This window comes from Phyllostomus discolor, chromosome 10 (genome assembly GCF_004126475.2).
Source record: "Phyllostomus discolor isolate MPI-MPIP mPhyDis1 chromosome 10, mPhyDis1.pri.v3, whole genome shotgun sequence".
Taxonomy (NCBI): Eukaryota; Metazoa; Chordata; class Mammalia; order Chiroptera; family Phyllostomidae; genus Phyllostomus; species Phyllostomus discolor.
The window spans coordinates 76,049,572-76,071,923 of record NC_040912.2 but is presented as its reverse complement, the minus strand read 5'-3'; the positions used below and the strand labels follow the sequence as shown (position 1 = coordinate 76,071,923).

The following is a 22,352-nucleotide window of genomic DNA, read 5'->3' as shown; positions in this document are numbered from 1 at the left end:
AAACTGCCTCTTTCCCTCCCCAGAAAGAAGCTAGTAGTAGCTCCAGTGAGTGCTTGTTTTTAAACAACCATCCTGACCTTTCACAGGGCTGTGGAGAACTGAAAGCTAGTTCTACTTCCTCTCCTTTAGAAGAGAAGGCAATGACTAGGAAAATGTGGTTAAATGTGGCGCTGGCTGATGTGGCTCAGTGGATTGAGCATTGTCCTGTGAACCAAAAGGTCACCAGTATGATCCCCAGTCTGGCACATGCCTCAGTTACTGGTCAGGTCTCCAGTCAAGGGGCATATGAGAAGCAACCAGCTGATGTTTCTCTCCCTCCCCACTCTCCAAAAATAAGTAAATAAAACCTTACCAAAAAGAGAATGAGATTAAATTTGAAATTCCATATTAATACCCTGGACAAACCTATGAGATACAATTCTCTATCACCTTGAACACAAACCGTACCAAGACTGAATCCTGGCTATTATTCAGATGTTGGGGAATCTTGGGCAACTCACTTAACCTTTCTGAGCAAGTGTTCTCATCTGCAAAGTGAAAATAATAATATACCTACATCTCAGGGTTACTGGCAGAATTATTGAGAATCTGTATTACTGTAAGGTTTATATATAAATCTGCCATACTAAACAAGTGTTAGTTACAACAATCCTCTGCACTCTATTAAAAGCCTAGTACATTTTTTAAATCTCCCTTCAACAAACTCTTAAAACAATAAACATCCTGAAATCTGAAATCTATATTCCAAAGGTGCACAGTACTACTGAATTTTAATTTTTCCAGAGTTATCAGCAGCCTCCAGCTAGAGGAGCAAAAAGGAAGGAATAATCATGGCTGCATGAAGCCACCCAGACACCATCATTATGATTCCTTTTTGTTCTTCACTTATATATCCAATTAGGCGTTAACATCCAAAGTTTATGAAGAACTTATGTAACTCAACACCAAAAAAACAACAAAAAACCACATACCTCAAAACCCCAATTCAATTAAAAAATGGGAAGAGGACATGACTAGACACCTCTCCAAAGAGCACATAGAGATGGCCAATAGACATATGAAAAGATGCTCACCCTGGCTGGCGTAGCTCAGTGGATTGAGCACGGGCTGTGAACCACAGTGTCACAAGTTTGATTCCCAGTCAGGGTACATGCCTGGGTTGCAGGCTATGACCCCCAGCAACTGCACATTGATGTTTCTCTCTCTCTCTATCTCCCTCCCTTCCCTCTCTAAAAATAAATAAATTAATTAAAAAAAAGAAGAAAAAAAAAAGAAAAGATGCTCAACATCACTAACCATCAGAGAAATGCAAATGAAAACCACAATGGGATAGCACCTCACACCTGTCAGAATGGCTATCATCAATAAATCAACAAACAGCAAGTGCTGGCGAGGATGCGGAGAAAATGGAACCCTCATGTACTGCTGGTGAGAATGCAGACTGGTGCAGCCACTGTGGAAAGCAATATGGAGTTTACTAAAAATTAAAAATGAAACCCAGCAATTCCACTTCTGGGAATATATCTGAAGAAACAAAAAACACTAATCTGAGAGAATATATGCACCTTTATGTTCATTGCAGCACTATTTACAATAGCCAGGATTTGGAAGCAACCCAAGTGTCCATAAGTATATGAATGGATAAAAAAAGCTGTGGTACATTTATACAATGGAATACTACTTGGCCATAAAAAAGAGGAAATCTTACCCTTTGTGACAGCATAGATGGACCTGGAGAGCGTTATTCTACATGAAATAAGATAGTCATAGAAAGACAAGTACCGTATGATTTCACTCATATGTGGCATGTGCCCTGAGATGGGAATTGAACCAGCAACCCCTTCCTTCTTAGGTGGGCACTCAACCCACTAGGGCAGTTATCTTTTATATTAACCCTATTAGTTCTATTATTCAGATCTCTATATTCTTATTTATATTTTCCTTCCTTGAGCTGACAAAGATATTAAAATCTACTACTACCACTGTGGTTTCTTTTTTTTAGATTTCTAACTTTTTGATGTACATCCTTTGCCTTAATGTTACTTGAGGTATGAAAGGTTCATTATAAATTTATACTGCTTATCAATACTAAATGACCTCTGGTTCTCAGTTAATACCCATGTGTCTTGAGAATTTGGCTCTGTCTGATATTAACACTGCAATCCATGATTCATTTTTGTAGGTATTTGTCTGACATACTTTTTTTACTTTTAACATTTTTAACAGATTTATTAAGATAGATCTGAGTTCTGGCTAAGATGGAGGTGTAGGTAGAAACCCTTCGCTTCCTTGCACAACCAAAAGGAGGATAACAACCAGTCTAAAATCAATAAACAACCAAAAGCACCAGAAAATCAAACTGCATGGAACTCTGACAACAAAGGAATTAAAGAAAAAATCAACCAGAACAACCAGACCAGGAAGGTGGCAGACACTCAGAAAAACCTCCCTGATGCAGCAGACCGTGGGGGCGGGGCTGGCTGCAGCGAGGTGGGCTGTGCAGGAGGGGCTGACTTAAAGGGACACTGAGACTCAGAGTTGGCTGCGGACTACAGCAGGGATTGCCAGGGATTGCCGTGGTGGGAGAAACACCCAGTCTCACACAACAGTACGTTGAAAAGTGCACTAGAGAGGAGCAGGCGAGCAGCACCGTTCCCTCTCTGGCCCCTCCCCCATGGGCAGCACAGCAGCACAAAAGAGGGTTGCCTTGCCTGGGTGAATATGTAAGACCCTGCCCCCTTACAACCTATCAGTTGCACCAAAACAAAGAAATATGGCCCAAATGAAAGAACAGAGCAAAACCTCAGAAAGAGAGCTAAGCAAGATCGCCAACCTATGTGATGGAGAATTTAAAGCCCTAGTAATCAAAATGCTCACAGAATTGATTGAGCTTGGTTGAAAAATGAAAAAACACGCCCTGGCTGGTGTAGCTCAGTGGATTGAGTGTGGGCTGTGAACCAAAGTGTCGCAGGTTCGATTCCCAGTCAGGGTACATGCCTGGGTTGTAGGCCATGACCCCCAGCAACCGCACATTGATGTTTCTCTCTCTCTCCCTCCCTCCCTCCCTTCCCTCTCTGAAAATAAATAAATAAAATCTAACAAAAGAAAAAAGAAAAGAAAAAACAAATGAAGAACACTCAAAGTGAAATAAAGCAAAATATTCAGGGAACCAACAGTGACAAGAAAGAAACCAGGACTCAAAGCAACAATTTGGAACACAAGGGAAAAATAAACATCCAACCGGAACAGAATGAAGAAACAAGAATTCAAAAGTGTGAAGAGAGCCTTACAAACCTCTGGGACAACATGAAACGTTTCCATATCTACATTATAGGGGTGCCAGAAGGAGAAGAACAGCAAGAAATTGAAAACTTCTTTGACCAAATAATGGAGGAAAAATTCTCCAATCTGATGAAGGAAATAGACTTCCAGGAAGTCCAGGAAGCCCAGAGAGTCCGAAAGAATTTGTACCCAAAAAGGAACACACCAAGGCACATCATCAAGCTACCCAAGATTAAAGCTAAAGAGAGAATCCTAAAAGCAGCAAGAGGAAAGGAGAGAGTTACCTACAAATGAGTACCCATAAGACTATCAGCTGATTTCTCAAAAGAAACCTTGCAGGCAAGAAGGGGCTGGAAAGAAGTATTTGAAGTCATGAAAGGCAAGGACCTACATCCAAGATTGCTCTATCCAGCAAAACTTTCGTTTAGAATGGAAGGGCTAAGTGCTTCCCAGATAAAGTCAAACAAGGAGATGTTCAAAAACATCTTTCATGTTTTTCTTTTTTTCCCCCCTTAGTGCTCTGGAAGACATATTCTGCTACCTATTCTATTGATATTTATTCTTTAGCCATAGTCATCAAATGTCAGTCAAAGGAAAACTACTCCTTTTCACCTCAGCCTAGTCTATCATAAGACTGTTCACTCATGTTTCATAAAATCTATGTATCTTTTTGTATTCTATGGACAACCCCAATAGTCTCCTAAAACTTTCCTTTGGATTTTTCAGTATTTTTTAGAGGTATTTTTCTGAGTTTCCTAAGTGAGTCTTTTTCATGGATCACATCAGTAGTATAATATCTAAAATATGTTAATACTGAAGAAGGTAAGATATGCCCAGATTTCAGATCCATCAACAGCCTGATGCTAAAAACAGCTGGTTGGGCACCGTTTTGAATTAGAAGTTTTCTACCATAGGAAAGCTTATGCATTCCATAATTTGGGGGAAACCTCAAAACAAAACTCAAAAACTTTAAGAAAGAACAACAATACCATATGTATGAATAAAAAAAGCATTACAAGTAACAAAATCTCAGATGATTACTAAATCTGAATCCTTGAAATATCTATATTCAATATAGGAGAAATCAAATAAATGCCATTTTATGTGAATAAATTTTTTCTTATAAAAACAAAATTCAGTTTAAATCTGGACAGGCCATTATTCTACTAATGACTCAGAGTTATTTCGGCCAGAGAAAGAACAGTTCATGTAATATACGTGAATAATGTTCGTGAATAAGCTTTATGAAGCTATCTATGGACAGGTATATGACCCAAGTATTTAACTATATTAAAACTGAAGCAGTGTTAAGTCAAGTCTTTAAATGTAAGGGAGTTTAAATATGCAACTCAAATGTCAGCAATGAATAAAATGCACCCAGCTTTGCCTCACGAAGTTTACATCTTGGAATTATCTACCATTTTTGTTTCTGACATAAATCAGCAAATTTTCTTACAGAATTCTGCATTGGCTTCTTAACAAACACAGCACCATTTTTCTTCCATTGCATCTGGTGAGGTAAAATACCTTGTTATAGGAAGTAGAAATGGAAATAATCATTTTTATTTTGATCTGCATAAAGTAGTTTGAAACCCCACTCCCCACTCCCATCCTGGATGGGGGGAGGACAGTTGTAACTGTCATGCTCCACAGAAGACCTCGAGAACATGAATGACAACCCACAGAAAGCAACAGGAACCTGAGGACACAGCTCAGCTCTCTTACCACATTCTCCAAAGGTGCTGCACCGAATACTTTAAAGACAGGATTGGGTTTGGAGGGCGAGATACAGAGGACAATAGCTTGCTGTCCCACTCGAGTAGTATATTCATCTAATGTGGCTCGAAGTTTTCTGAATCAGAGAATGAAAAGAGAATAAAATCAGTTAAAAAAGAGAAAAATGACAGTGACTGACACAGACACAAAATTTACTTTGACTCGAGACCCTCTCTCTGATTAGACACATCTGTCTACTCTTTCAAGAGACTGGTGAGTCATGCCAAGTCAAATAAAGTGAAGCTGGCACACCTAAAGCAAAGTTTTCTGTCTTTCTCCAAAAGCACGTACTGTTGTGTCTATGTCTATTATAGCAAATACACTGTACTTCTATAAATGATGCATTCTGATTCCTCCTGCCTGCACTACCATTAATGAGGAGAACCGGCCATTTAGTGACATATAACCTCTCTGTTGCTGAAAGCTACTGTTCAGTGCTTTTAAAGTTTTCCCTGTAGTTTCTTATAATCTTCTTATGTTCATTTTAGATATAATATTTAAGCCCTATAAGAAAAAACTTCTGGAACATTTTATGAATTTCTTATCATATATGAATACATATTATGCAATCTATCAAAATATTAAGTTTTCCATGCAGCACACTTAATATACTTCTTTGTCACCTAAAACTCTGCAGAAGAAATAAAAATGAGCATAAGACAAGACAACATACCAACGAAGAAATTTGGCAGCACTCCTTGAAGGAATGGTCTATACTATATTCACTGTCTCCGGCTCCTCTCTCCATTCTCTCTTGAATACACTCCAATCCTTTCACCCTCACCACTCTGAAAATGTCCTTGTCAAGTTCAAACATAACCTCCACGTTGCTAAACTTAAAGGTCAATTTGCATCTCATTCAACCTGTCAGCATCATTTGACAGTGCCTATTACACACCCTCTTTCTTGAAACACTGTAGACGCTTGGTTTCCAGGATGCCACTCTCTTGGTTTTCCTCCTGCTTGCTCCTTAGACTCCTCTGGTAGTTCCTTTCACTTCTCCAATCTCTAAGGGTAGAGTGCTTCAGGTGGAAGTCTACACTCACTCCTCAGGTGATCTCTTTCAATCTCCTGGTTTCAAATATCAAATACTACCTATAGAGCTCCTATCTCCAGCTAAAGCCTCACCTTTGAATTCCAGACTCATATATCCAACTGCTTATTCTATATCTCTACTTAATGGTTAAGAGGTATCATAAACTCAACCAAAACCAAATTTCCGATTCTGCCCTCACTCCCATGCCTGCTCCTCTTCCAGTGTCATCTCAGTCCTTCTAATAATCACAATAAAAACCTTGAGGTCAACCTTCAGTCCTGTTTTCCTCTCACATCCCACATCCAATCATTAATGAATCATGCTGGAGCTGACTTTTGAAATACAACCAGAACCTGACCACCTCTTACCACCTCTGTTGCTGCTACACTGGCTTTAAGACACTATCATTTCTTGCCAGGATCACTACATCAACCTCCTAACTGGTCTCCCTGCTTCCATTCTTAATACTCCCAGAGTCTAGTGTCCATATAGTAGTCTGAGTGATCCTTTTAAAACTTAAGTCAGATCATATTTTCTTTGGTCAAAAGCCTTCATTGACTCCCACCTCATTCAGAGTCAAAGTCAAAGCCCCTATATTAGACCAAAAGACCTCATGATATGGCTCTCCACTACCACTGGCCATATCTCCTCTCAGTTTCTCCTTAGCTATTCCTCAAACATGACTATCACGTTCCTTCCCACTTCAGAAACTTTCGTCTCGCTATTCCCTATCTCCCTATGGGGAAAGCTCTTTCCCTAGGTATAGACATGGTTGCCTTTTCCATTACTTCAAGTCTCTGTTCAGAAGTTGTCTTAACAAAGAGGATTCCCTAGACCATCCCTATAAAAGAGAAACCACTATATTCCTGCTATCCCCTAACCTTTCTGTTTTCCTTACTCCACTTAATTTTCTCCCATAGTCCTTACCATCATCTGAAATATTACATATCTGTTTATTTTCTTTTTCCCTTCACTAGCATATAAGCTCTTTAATGGAATTTGTTTCGTTCATTATTACATGCCCAAAGCCTAGAACAATGCCTGGCACATATGAGGTATATAGATTTTCTATGAATTAATTAATGTGATACGATACATCTGTTACTCATATTTCTAGTGCATTTATTTAATTTTGTAAGAGTACTTTAAAGTATAATTCTGTCATCAAGGGATCTAACTTGCTATCCTTGGTAAGCCTAATAATGTATGTTCCGTGTCGTCCACACCATGAAAGGTTTGAGAAATAGCAACAATATGGATAAAAATGCCCTCACCGAAGCAAACGTGTTTGCTGTCTCTTCCGGATAGATGGATTAGACTCAAATACATGAGGCCGTTTCCGTTTCTTTCCTGTTGCCACAGCAGCAGCAGCAGCCATTCCCACAGGACCTGAAATAATAATGTATGTGCTAAGATTAGGCACAGCCTGTTAACTGTGCAAACCAGAACACAATTAAAGGTAAAAAAAAGTAGCATTTATTTCCTAATATGTTATCAATAATATAAAAGGTTCCTGATATTATCAATATATTTCATTGTTGTTCTACATGAATTCTATTTTAATTTACTAATAAGACTTAAAAAATGAATCTTTTAAAAAGTAAATGGCATGCCTCCCCACCACACACAAGCTAGAATTTTATATAATATTTTTTGTTTTGTTTTGCCATCATGCCCCTACCATTAAGGAAATAGTCTCAGAGGTGCTGGATGTAACTGCGGCATTGATATGAAGCTTGCCGAAACAAAAAAAAATTACGGATTTCAAATTTCATTTCCACCCCTGTGCCCCTCTTTCCATTACCCTAAGACATGGGACAAGTTAAGGGAGTCAGAGATAATCACTCATACATAGAAATCCAACACCACCCATAGGAGGAGTATCTGGGTAAGCATCGTTGTAATTAGAAAACTCTGTCCTTGTATCATACAGTATTGCTAAGCACAGGCACAGTGTTGGACAGCAGATCCCTAGAACATACTCATCTTGCATTACTGAAACTTCATACCTGCTGAATAGCAACTCCCCATTTCCACTCCCTAGTCCCTGGCAACCACCATTCTACTCTCCGCTTCTATGAATTTGACTAGTTTAGACAGCTAAGTGGAATTATGCAGTATCTGCCCATCTATAATTGGCTTATTTCACTTAGCATAATGCCCTTAAGGTTCATCTACACTGTTGCATATAGCAGGATTTCCTTTTTCAAAGATAAATAATATTCCAGTGTGTGCGCGTGTGATGTTTTCTTTATCCATTCATCTGTCAATAGACATTAAGGTTATTTCCACATCTTAGCTATTGTGACAAACAGAGTGCAAATAACTCTACAAGATCCTGATTTCAATTCTTTTGAATAAATGTCCAGAGATAGAATTGCTGGATCATATTGGTTGGCCAAAAAGTCTGCATGGTTTTTGCCATAAAATAAGACACATTTTTCATTTTTACCAATAATTTCATCGATTTGAGTATTTTGAGTACGTCGGCTATCTCCTGCAAGGTAGAACACTGATTGTTCTCAAGGTGTCTATTTGATCCCTATCAATTTCAACTGGTCTACCTGACCATGGAGCATCATCCAGCGAGAACTCTCCAGCACGAAACTTGGCAAACCACTTTGGACACATTTGATCAGTCATAGCACCTTCTCCGTACACTGCACAAATTTTTTCAGTATTTCAGTTGCATTTTTACCTTTCTTGATAAAATAAAGCATAATATGCTGACAATGTTGCATATTTTCTTCCATCTTCAAGATTAAAATGGCTACATAGAAATTCACCAATTTTGATTTTATTTTTAAATGCAAGCTGATATGACAGCTGTCACAATACAATCTAATGAATTTGTTTTGAATGAAGTTAAAGACAACTAAGAGCTACTAGAGCTTTCTTACGGAAAAAAAATGAATGAACTTTTGGGCCAACCCAATATGATAGTTCTATTTTTTATTTTTTGAGGAAGCTTCATACTGTTTTCCATAGAGGCTGTACCATTTTATAGTCTCATCAACAGCGTACAAGGGTTCCAGTTTCTCCACATCCTCACCAGTGGCTATCTTTATTTTTTATAATCATCATCCTAAAAAGTATGAAGTGGTATCTTATTATGGTTTTGATCTGCATTTCCTTGATGATATTCCTAATTTCTAGTTCTCACACAGTTTACAAATACACTTTTATTCTGGTAATATGCACTTGCAACTAGCAAAGCAACTGAACTAATACCCACAAATACAGATGGGGAGACAATTAACATCCACTGATAGTTTTCCACATAAACTATTCTTTTAACGTCACTCCTTAAAAACAATAGCTAACAGACTACATTATATGTGTGGGCAAAAAGGCAACTAAGTGGCTCTCTTGACACACTACATGTGTAAAAACAGGGCATATCATCAACATGTACATGATTCACACCAAAGTGATGATATCCTAAAATATATTCTTTTTAAAGGATCTATTTACCAATATAATATTACATATTTTTAATACTCTAATAACTACTGCAGGAAAATTAAATGTAGGTCTAGTCATCAACTTAATAAAGGATCCCTTTCCATTAGTTTTATTAATAAAAATTACAACTGGGTCATGAATAAAATAGGCAAATTATTAATTATATGAATTGAGGTTTAGTATGAAAAGTTGTAAAAATTAGTTTGATATACACTAAATTTACACAACACACTACAGCCAAGAATTTACTATTTTTGCCTTGCGTGAACTGCTTATAGTGAGAAAGGAACAAACTTTTTAATGGTGGAAGACATAATAAACTATACTTTAGAACTTATTTTTCAAGACGAAAGGGATAAATATTTCAACAAAATTAAGGGCTAAGACAGATCCTAATAAAGGCACCATGAACTAGGGGAGGCCATGTGCTTGCTATATAAAACTTTATTTCTCCAACAGCATACAAAAAACAAAAACTGTAGTGGCTTTGTACTTATGTCTACAGTCTAAAATTCCCTCAGGGATTAATAAGCTATAATGAACAATTCACAATTGCATACCTTTCCATATTGCCTGAACTAGGAATAATCCATTAGTTCTTAAACTCCCCAGTAAAATAACCCCTAAAATAATTTTGATGATTTTCTTGGCTGTTCCAAGGTAACAAGGTTAGGTCAAGAATGCAGAACACCAAGAAAGTCATACATATATTTTCTCATTACCATTTAGCCACGTTTGAAGTCATCAATTCAGTGGCAGAGATGACCATAATTTTCAGAAGGGCCACACACTGTACATGATGTGTCTTTTCATTTTAAATAAAAAGTTATTGAAACTGAAATTTGGCTTAAAAAAAAAAAACCAACAAAAAACAAACACCCAATACCACATGCTGGATAATTTCTGCACTCCAAAATATAAAATCCTATGCTTACACATTTAATACTCTCAATCAGTTATGAGATATTGTCCAAATTTAATGCCTGCCAGCAACCCAGAAACAGACTGCACACATTTATCTATCATACCGACTTTCCATATAACCTGATGTACTATCTCTGAAGGCTCTGTCCCCAGGCCCTCTGACTTCCTCAGACACCGCGTCTTTGGAACTTTCATTACCTGTCTTTGTTAGGGAGATGCCTACTTAAGTCCTTTGTCCAGTTTCTAATCAAGTCATTCATTTTAATGCTACTGAGTTGTAGGAATCCATTTTATTAATAAAACTTTTAAATATATAGCAAAGTTGAAAGAGTTTTACAGTGAATATTCATACATCTATAACTCTATCCAATCTATCTATCTATCTTTCTATCCATTCATCAACCAATATTGGGGTTTTTTAAAAATATCTTTCAAAGTAAATTCTAGTATGATTTCCCCCTAAATACTTCAGTAGGAATATCACTAGCTAGAGTTCAATTATTTGTTTACAAATTTTCTTGAAGTAAAAGTTAATCCAATTTACACACTGTAAGTGTACAGTCAATACATTTTTTAAAAGATTTTATTGATTTATTTTTAGAGAGGGAAGGGAGGGAGAAAGAGAGAGAGAAACATCAATGTGCGGTTGCTGGGGGTCATGGCCTGCAACCCAGTCATGTACCCTGACTGGGAATCGAACCTGTGACACTTTGGTTCGCAGCCCAAGCTCAATCCACTGAGCTATGCCAGCCAATACATTTTGAAAAATGTGTATGCCTATGAAGCCTAACCCCCTAATCAAGATATATAATTCCATCACTACAGAAAGTTCTCTCATGCCTCTTCCTAGTCAGTTCTGATCCTACCTCCCAAAGGTAGCCACGATTCTGGTTTTTCAAACCCCACATTAGTTTTGCCTATTCTAGAGTTTCAAATAAATGGAATTGTACAGTATATACCTCTTTATGTAAAGTTTCTTTCACTTAGAATGTTTTAGAGACTCATCTATGTTGTCATATGTACCAGCAATTTATTCCCTTTTATTGCTGACTAGTATTCTAGAATATGAGTAAACCGCAGTTTACCCATTATTCTATTGATACACACTTAGGCTATTTCCAGTTTTAGGCTACTATAAATAATGCTGCTTAATTAATTTATTAATTAGTAAATTCAATGTAATTCAAATAAAAATCCCAATATGTATTTTTGTGGAATTTGATAAAATGCTCCTAAAATTTAAATGGAACTGCCAAAGACCAAGAATAGCCAGAACAATTTGGAAGATCTGAAGAAGGAGGTGGGGTGCAGGGGAATAACTCATCCTACTAAATATCAATAGTTACTAAAAAGCCATAGTCATTATGACAAATAAACCAATACAACTGAATTAAGAGTTCACAAAAACTCTCTTGTGTCAAAAGATACTGGTAGGAAAAGGACAGACTATTAAAAATATGGTGCTGGGGTAACTGACTGCCTACCTGAAAAAATAATGAAACTAGATCCCTACATCCTACCATGCTCAAAAATAAATTCCAGGTGAATTAAAGACCTAAATGTAAAAAACATCAACATCAATAAAACAACAAAAACAAAAATAACTATAATTTCTACAATAAACTATTGAGAGTATTTATAAACTCAGGGTTAAGAATTCCCTAAACAAGCCTCCAAAAGGACGAACTGTAAGGCTAAAAGGCTGATAAATTTCACAGTAATATAAGTCAAAACTTTTATGGACAAAAATAAAAAATTGAGGGAGGGAGTGAGCAAAAAACTGGGAGACGATAACTGTATTGTATATTATTCAGAAAATGATTTAAAAATATATCAACAACTCATGCAAGTCAATAAGACAAAAAACGATCCAGCTAGAAAACAGACAAAGGTATAAACAAGAAATATTCAAAAAGAAGGAAAATGAACAGCCAATAAAGATTTGAAACGATGTTCCATCTTATCTTCCTGCACTGGCTAGAACCTTTAGCTCAGAGCCAAGGAAATTAAACCAACAGTAAGACACTGTTTCATACCCATCAGACTGGCAAAAATGAAAGCCTACTGACAATACCAAATGTGGTGAGGACGAGAAACAACAGGCACTCTAGTAGCATACAGCTGTGGGAATGCAGACTGATGCAATGATTTGAAAAGACATTTGGAATAGCTAGTAAAACAGAGAATGTGCTGCTCTATGCCCTCCAGTTCCCGCTGTATCCTGGCTATACCCCCTCAAGCAGTGGTTTTCAAACTGCAGGTTTCCACACAACTGTTTCAACTGTAGGTTCAGTGGCTTATGAGTGAGTGGTGTTGTGTTTGTTTTGTTATTAATAAAATAGAATAAAATAAAAGAAACTAGACACATCAGAGAATATGTTACTTGCAGTAGGGGTAAGTACTACTTCATGAGAAACTACTATTTCATTATATGGGCATTTGTGTATTCTAGATCCTAATGTAAAATGTGTTACTGTGGGATACTGCCAAGAGTTTGAAAGCCAGTACCAAGAGGAACTCTCACAAATGCACAAGAAAACATGTAAAATGATTTTTACTTGCAGCAATTATATTTACAAAATACTATAAGCAATCTAAGTATTCTACCAATATATGATGGTCAGATAATGAATGGAATACCAAATTATAGTTAAAATGAAAACATAGTCACATTATCAACACAAATGAATCTCAGAAAAAGAATACCAAATGAAATAAACATGTTACAGAATGATAAGGTCACAGTAATACCATTCATATAAAACTTAAACATGCAAAACAATGCTAACTATTATTTACTGATATATAGCAAAAATGTAAAGAAATGCAAGAGAATGATAAAGACCACATTCAGAACAGAGTTTATCTCAGTGGAAGGAGGGAAGGAAACAGGATTAGAAAAAGCAGCTACCCTTCCTTGTTCATTTGCCTCACACTTCATTATTTTCTTCAGAGCACTCAGTGCTTTCTGAAATTATTTTAGTTTATTATACATGCCCCTTTCCTCACCACTGCTCTGTCAACACCTTTAGGAGGAGAAAGCTCTTTTCTGTCTTGTTCACAGTATTATTTACAGTAGTTTAGAGTATACAATAACTCCTCAATAACTGTTGAATGATTAAACAGTAAATCATTTCTACCAGCTGGGCCTCAGTTTCCATATCTGCCACATGAAAGGGTTAAAGTCCTTCCCTAATCCTAACACTATGACAACGCAGTACAGTAATACATAGAAAAACGATGTCTGAAAAGCATCTTCCTTCCTAGCAAAGAACCTGATCTGGATTCACTATGTTAGGATGCCCTCTTCTGGAAAGTAAAAAAATTTCAAAATATATTTTACAAATATTTCGTGTTTTGCTATTAAGCCTTATTTTTAAATTTATCATTCCAGAAATAGACAGTAGATAATAACTCACAGGAAAAAGGTTATTCTTTATTACATCTGTCTTCCTCCCTTTAAATAAAGCATATACTAAAAAGATGGAGTAATCTGGCCATTTCTGATCATTTATTTCCTATACAGTTTTTTTTCCCTAAATATCTTCTAAGATCAACACAGTATTAGATCCTCTCCCAGGCATGGTTTACATGGAGTCTTCCACATAACGCTAAATTAACAATGTAAATAATGAAGAGAATGGTACAAACATAGAGCCAAATTTTTAAGTCATTTAGTGGCCCAGAAAAATCTAAAAACCTTAAATTGGGTTAAGATGATCCACAATTGCCAGTGCCCTCAGGCGTCTGGCAGAAGCACCAAAAATCCTCTCTAGAGGATGATGATATTATTCTAGACCCCAACTTTTTCAATTACAGTTGACATACAATATATTAGTTTCAGGTACACAACCCAGTGATAAGATATATAAATAAGTGATCATCCCAATAAATGTTGTACCCATCTGTCACCACACATAGTTATTACCCAAATTACTTCTAAAAATCATCTTCCAAACATAACATCTAGCATTCATTTAAATATAACCAATACACGGTGAAAATACATAGGAGACTCCATCAACCTGGCTATCACTGTTTGCCCCACCCAGTGTTTGGGCCCACCCAAGCTGTTTCCAGTGGCTCTTCCATATGAATGGTTTGTCTTCACTCCTGCTTCAGATTTTCCTAAATTCTCTAAAACAAGCAGCATCTGGCCTCAGCAAGCCCCATGTCTCTCACTAAGTAGTCCCAGGCCCAGCACTAGTAGCAACTGGGCTTGGTTCACAGCTTGCCCCAACCAGGACACCTCTGAGCCCAGCCCAAGTACCATCTGCAGACTGCTTTGTAGCTTATGCCAGGCTGCCCTGGGCAGAATGCAGGCACTGGTTCACCTTGGCCTGCACCTCACGGGAGGCCCCAGAACATGCACACCCAGTGGGCAGCTTCACACCAAATCGAAGCACCACCACCTATCCACCTCCACAAGTGACACACCAAAGGGGCAGACTCAGCAAGCACCAGAGCCCCAATGAAGTAAGGCCTGCTCTGTGGGGTGGGCCCCCACAGCTGATCCTCCACGGTGGTCAAAGGTCAGTGGACAGTGGCTACAGCCAGTCCTTGCATCTGATGGGCCTGAGGGTAAATCCCTCCCACTGACAGCAATCAAACCTCAACTACTAGAGGAGGATGTATAATCCACATGGGACTTGCACCTTGATTGCCCAGCTTGGGTGATAGGGGAGGCTGTGCCACTGGACCCTACAGGACACCTACTACACTAGGCCACACTACCAAGACACAGAGTCAAAGCAGCTCTACTTAATACACAGAAACAAACACAGAGAGGCTGCCAAAATGAGGAGACAAAGACACATGGCCCAAATGAAAGAACAGGTCAAAAACCCAGAGAAAGAAGTAAACAAAATGAAGACAAGCAATCTACCACATGCAGAGTTCAAAACATGGTTATAAAGATGCTGGATGAACTTAGTGAGGACCTCAGCAGCACAAAAAGGAATCAGTTAGAAATGAAGGACTCACTAATAAAAATAAAGAATAATTTACAGGGAATCAACAAGAAAATGGATGAAGCGGAGAACCACATCAGCAATTTGAAATATAAAGAAGCAAAAAAAAAAAAAACAAAAAAAAAACCCCCCAAGACACTCAATCAGAAGAGCAAGAAGAAAAAGAATAAAAAAAAAAAATGAAGATAGCATAAAGAGCCTCTGGGACAACTTGAAGCATACCAATATTTGCAACACAGGGCTGTTGGAAGAAGATGAGAGACAGCAAGAAATTGAAAATCTACTTGAAAAAATAATGACAACCCTTACTAGGTAAAGGAAATAGACATACAAGTCCAAGAAGTGCAGAGAGTACTAAACAAGATGCCTACACCAAGACGAATCATAATTAAAATACCAAAGGTTAACAACAAAGAGAGAATCTTAAAAGCAGCAAGAGAAAAGCAGTCAGTTATACAAGGTAGCTCCCATAACACTGGCAGTTTATTTTTCAACAGAAACTTTGCAGTCCAGAAGGAATTGGCAAGAAATACTTAAAGTGATGAAAAGCAAGGCCCTACAACCAAAATTACTCTATCTTATAAAGCTATAATTAGAATCAAATGACAGATAAGGAGCTTCTCAGACAAGAAGAAACTAAAGGAGTTCAGCATCACTACCAAGCCAGCATTATATGAAATGTTAAAGGGTTTTCTTTAAGAAGATAAAAAATATAAACAATAAAATGGCAATAAATACATATCTATCAAGAACTGAATCTAAAAAACAAAATAAACAAACAAGCAGAACAGAAACAGAATCACAGATACAGAGAACATTTTGAGTTTCCAGATGGGAAGGGGGTTGGGAAATGAGCAAAAAAAATGTGAAGAGATTAAGAAGTACAAATTGATTGTCACAGGATAGTCACAGGGATGTAAAGTACAGCGCAGGGAATATAGTCAACAATAGTCTAATAACTGCATGTTGTCACATGGGTGTGAGAGTTATTGGGATGATCACATATTAAGTTATGCAATGTCTAATTAATGGGGTGTACACCTGAAACTAATACATGTCCACTGTAACTGAAAATTTCAAAAATAAAAGCAAAAGCAAAAAAGAAAACATTTTTTTCTATTACAAGAAAAAACTGTATCAGTGCAAACTTGGGAGGAAAAAAGAACACACTAAAAATTCAAAACTAGAAATCAAAACAAAAAAACTTTTAACTATTACTAAAATTAGTAACCCAATGGGCAGATTTAAAAGCACCTTAGACACAGCTAAAGAGAAGAATTAATAAACTGGAAGAAAATACTTAGATTGAGGTACAAAGAGACAAAAGGATGGTGATGAGAACAGAGGGTAAGAGACATAAAGGACTCAGTAAGGAGGACGACATATTTCACTGCAGTCATAGGAGGAAGAGAGATGGAACGGAGGAGAGGCAAAACTAAGCAAAATCTAGTGGCTATGATTTTCCAGAATTGACAAAAGATATCAATCCACAGATGCAAGATGTTCAAAGAATCCTAAACAGAATAAATGAGAAGAAATCCTGAGCCAGATACATGACAAAAACTAAAAGACAGAGAAAACCTTAAAAGCAGTTGGGGGAGGGGCCTGTGTGTGAGAGAGTTAACCTTCAGAGAATAGCTGTTAGCGGAACAACAGCGAGGATGGAACGGAACGGGAAGACAGCAGAACAGTATCTTCTTTAATATGGGAAAGAAAATAACTGCCAACCTGGAATTACATACCCAGTGAGAAAATCCTTCAAGACTGAAGCTTGAATAACAACATTCTCAGACAAACAAAAATTGAGACTGCTACTAGCAGATCCACAAGGAAGGAAATACTAAATGGCATCTTTAAGCAACAGAAAAATTCTCAGAGGCAAAGTGAACAGTAAAAAAAAACAAAAGAGCTCTGGCTAGTGTGGCTCAGTGGATTCAGTGCTGGCCTGTGAACTGAAGGCTCTTGGTTTAATTCCCAGTCAGGGAACATGCCTGGGTTGTAGGCCAGGTCTCTGGCTGGGGGTGTGCAAGAGGCAACAGGTCAATGTATCTCTTCCACATTGATGTTTCTCTCCCTCCATTCCCCTCTCTAAAAACAGATAAAATATTTTTTTTTAAAAATGAACTTTTAACTATGCATAAAACAAAAATAATGTCTTGTAGAGTTTAAAATATATAAGGAATTAATACACAAGACAACAATAACTTATAGGTCAGGAGCAGGGGGATGGAAATCAAGTGTTCTAAGAGGGATCCAAGATGGCAGTGGACTAGATAGATGTTACATTCCCTTTCTCCCAGGACCAAACTGGCATTACAATTAAAATATAGAATAATCAGTTGTTGGGAACCGCCCTGCCTGGTTTCAGAAGCTGTAACCCCCCATGGCTAAGGTTGAGTGAGTGGCCTTGGGACCCTAAGCCACTAAGGAGACAAAGCTTATCTCCCTGGCAAGGGTGTTGCCTCTGCCCCCTTTACTTCACCCTGCTTGACCCTGAGTAGAGGACCAGTTAGCCAATGATGGGTAAGATTCCTCAAGGGAGGGATGACCTAAAACAGGCATGGTCGCAAAGGGGCCCTCAGGGAAGGACTTGGGGGGCTATAGAAAAAAGGGGTGATGGACCCTTGCCCCTTGGCTTTGATTTAACCAGAGTCCTCATTGTATCTGCAATAAGTCTCCTAATCTCTTGGCTGCCTTACTTCCCCTGCCTGACTTTAGCCTGAAACAATGATGGAGGGTGGTGCAACCCTGTGCTGGAAAGGGCAAGTTCCCCAGGGCAATGAGGCCTAAGAAAGAATGCATAAAATCCCATGAAACCTGCTTTGCTAATATCTTCAATTTAAATTATAAGGGTCCAAGCATGAAATGAGTTTATTTTCCCGAAGTTTTATGGCCCTTTAGCTATCTGATCCTGACTCTAAATAAGCCCTCAGTTCTTTGAATGTTATCTATTGTTTGATCCTTTCTGCCTGATAATGATTAATGAGCTTTAGGTATACACCCTGTATTCCTATGCAAATAAACCCAATAAACACCCACTGAGGAACAGGTTCTGGGCCATTCTCCTTGAGAGATCTGCCACCTTTCCTACCCAAGCAGATCACGTCTTGGTAGACTTATTCTCATCAGTGGTGGCCCTGTGGGCGGAGCCTCCCACTCCCACAATTAGTAAAAAGAAAAAATATAGAGAGCAATCAAACTGAATAATCAACTGAAGACTAGCTGAATAGAAGTCTTGTGATCAAGAATTTACAAAATAAGCCACATCAGACTGGTAGGAAGGGTAGAGATGAGAAAAGAGTTGGCCCCACTCCCACAGGTGGTAACTGAGATTCCAGGTGGGTATTTCAGCTGCAAAGGTACCCCCTTAGGAGCATGGGGTCTCAACCCCATGTCGGACTCCCCAGCTCAGAGCACCAAAGTCAAGAAGAGGCACCTACAAGAAAATCAGTAGGAATTCTATCTGCCAGGGAGAGACATGAGTCTGCTGGAGACATAGTCACCCTCCTAAAGGGCCAACCCACAAAATCTCATTCATAGCCACTCACCCTTGGCTCTGGCAGAGGGAGGATAGAGCAGACTGGAATGCAAGGAGAGACTGGGGTTTGTGGCTTTGGGGAGTGAGCTGAGGAGACAGCCTCCAGGACCCCTGTGCTGATTCCCTCTCCCACAGTGCAGACGACATCTTTGAGTGGAGCACTCCCCTCCATGTACTGGAAATGCAATAGCCCCACCCTCCGGACTCCCCATTGCCCCTCCCTGCAGAACTGATGCCCTGCTGGGCCAGCTGCCTGGGTTGGGGTGTAGAGGTGTGGGTAGGCTCAGCTGGGAGTCAGTGACTTAGTGGTGTAGCTTTGGGGTTGGGAATATTTGCCCCACCTTCCAGTGAACCTGACCGGTGCCTCCCACTCACAGGAGATCCACCAGTACCACTCTCTGAATTCCCGGGAGCCCAACCCTTTTGAGCTCAGGCTCCTGGCAAAATCGTGGACAGTCTGAATTGTGTGGCTCTACAACAAAGGACATTTTCCCCTCACACACCTGATCACTGCAGAGCCCTCCAATCATGCAAAAAAAAGCCATCTTGGTCTCTTTGGACCTTATAAACTCTGCTGGACTCAGGATGTCATCAATGTGAGTGACTCACTTTGCTGACATCCCGAGTCCCTGACCCACCCCAAAGGTCTGTGGGCACATGGCAAGTGACAGATAGATTTGGTATGCCCTGCGTCATTTGCTGGGTGGTCTCAGACCAAAAATGGCACTGAGTTTGAACCTGTATCAATCTGGTGAACACCACTCACCCCTACCTGGTGACTCATGGAGAACCTACATGCAACTAGAATACCACCTGAGGCTCTTTCAGTGACAGCCTAACAGGCAGCCGACAGGCAGAGGTGGATCTCAAGGTGCCTTGGAACTTTTGCTGACCTGCCCCTGGGCTTGGCACTGGTAAAAGTCAGCCTTGGTGTGTAGTTTGGTCCTTCCCATGCTCATCCAGGTCCAGCAGAAGCAGACACAAATATATACAGGTGAATCACTCTGTACTTCCAAACAGGTTATTCAGGGCAAGTTATAGGCAGTGTCTGACATTGGTCTGCACCAGAGTCCCTCCCAAGAGACCAGAACTGTCACACCCAGTGGTTAGCTTCACAACATCAGAACAGGATCCAATTAAACTTTACAAGTAGCATATCCAAAGGGAGACCTCAGCAGGCACCAGACTTTGCTGAGGTGAATTCACAGCTTGTATATACACTATGGTCAGGACTGATCCTCGTAGTCAGCCAGTCTGACAGTCGACCCCATGCACAAATGGGCCAAAAGCAATCAAGACTCAATTACAACAGGAGTGTCCACATAACCCACACAAGGGACATTCCTGGGGCATTCAGCTCAGGTGATGAATGAGATTATACTACTGGACCCCATAGGACACCTACTATATAAGGCCACCCTACAAAGACTGGGAGTTAGAGTAGCTCTACCTAATACATAGAAACAAACACAAAGAGGGAGCCAAAAGAGGAGACAAAGAAACATGCCCAAATAAAAGAACAAAAAAAATCTCCAGAAAAAGAGATAAATGAAATGGAGGCAAGCAACTTATCAGATATATAGTTTTAAAAAATGCTTATAGGGATGCTCAAGGAACTTAGTGAGAACCTCAACACATGAAAAAGGACATAGAAACCATCAAAAAGAACCAGTCAGAAATGAAGACTACAATATCTGAAATGAAGAATACACTAGAAGGAATAAACTAGTATGTTTATTCAGAGGATAGAATCAGCGATTTAGAAGACAAGGTAGCAGAAAACGCCTAATGAGAGTATTGAAAAGAAAAAAAAGATTTAAAAAATGAAGACAGTTTAAGGGACCTCTGGGACAAAACAAAGTGTAACAATACCCACATCATAGGAGTACAAGGAGAAGAAAGAGACAAGGGATTGAGAACTTATTTGAAGAAATAATGACACAAAACTTCCCAAACCTGGTGAAAGAAAAAGACACACAAATCCAGGAAGTGTAGAATCCCAAAAAGATGAACCCAAAGAGGCTCCACCAAGACACATCATAATTAAAATGCCAACAATTAAAGACAAAGAGAATCTTAAAAGCAGCAAGAGAAGGACAGTTACCTACAAGGAACCTCCCATAAGACTGCCAGCTGATTTCTCAACAGAAACATTTCAAGCAAATACTATATCAGTTCACTTGCATGTGGAATCTAATGAACAAGATAAATAAACATACAAAATAGAAAAAGACTCATATATACAGAAAACAAACTGATAACTGTTACAGGGAAGAGGTTTGGGGTGCTGGGAGAAAAGGGTGAGGGGAATAAGCAAAAAAATAAAGCTCACAGATACAGACAACAATATGGTGATGACCAGAGGAAAAGGGGCTGGGGGGAGGTAGAAGCAGGAAAAGGGAGAATAAATGGTGACCTAAGGGGGCTTGACTTTGGGTGGTGAATACAGAGTACAACATGCAGATGATGTATTACAGAACTGTACACCTGAAACCTATATCATTTTATTTACCAACGTCGCCCCAATAAATTCAATAAAAGTCTGGAGAGGAAAGTTGGAGAAAAGGAAGAAAGGAAGGAAGGGAGGGAGGGAGGAGCGGGGAGGAAGGAATTCAAGTGTTCTAAGAAACTTGCATTATCCCTAAAGTGGCCAAAAGTACCCAATTACACAATACTTTGACATAAGTAAAGAATTCATATTATAATTTCTAGGAGTACCACTAACAGTAAACTTATATATAACTTCCAGACTAATAGGAAAATAATTAATAAAATAAAAACTTTCAAACAGTCCAAAAGGAAACATGAAGGAAAAGCAACTACAGTGATCCCTCACCTATCTCGGGAGAGTTACGTTCTAGAGACCCTCGCGATAAGCGAAAATCTGCGAAGTAGCGGTGTTACATTTATTTTATTATTTAGATATACTTTAAGGCTTTATAAACCCTTCCCACACTCCTATAAACCTTTCCCACTCTCTTATTAACCTTTCCCACACTCTTATAAACACTTCATATGCTCTTAAACACTTTCTACACTCTTAAACTTACGTAATTTTAACAACATATAAAATTCTATATGGGTACTCACCAGTGAAGTACAGTCGCCCCTCACTGTATCGTGGTTCACTTATTGCGGCTTCACTGTATCGCAGGTTTAAAGCCCGAGATATAGTGAAGCCGCAATAAGTGAACCGTGATGTAGAAAGGGATGACTGTACAGAACAAATGAGATAAAGAGGAAGCATACAGTAAGCATGGTAAGTTTAAACCTGAATATATTGGTGATTATATTTAATGTAAATGCACTAAATGCCTCAGTTCAAAGTCAAAAGATCATTAGAATGGGTGAAAAAACAAAA

General features: G+C 38.7%; 1 protein-coding gene across 5 annotated transcripts in view; it reads right to left on the bottom strand.

Moving 5' to 3' along the window:
- NRF1 (nuclear respiratory factor 1) overlaps nt 1-22,352 on the bottom strand; it is a 125,886-nt gene that overhangs the window by 62,074 nt on the left and 41,460 nt on the right. For all 5 annotated transcript variants that reach the window (XM_036010905.1, XM_028525541.2, XM_036010904.1 and 2 more), the window contains 2 exons: nt 7,369-7,483; nt 5,008-5,134 (listed from right to left, as the gene is read on the bottom strand). In XM_036010905.1, the coding sequence (XP_035866798.1) occupies nt 5,008-5,134; nt 7,369-7,483 (242 nt within the window). The remainder of the gene's footprint in view (nt 1-5,007; nt 5,135-7,368; nt 7,484-22,352) is intronic.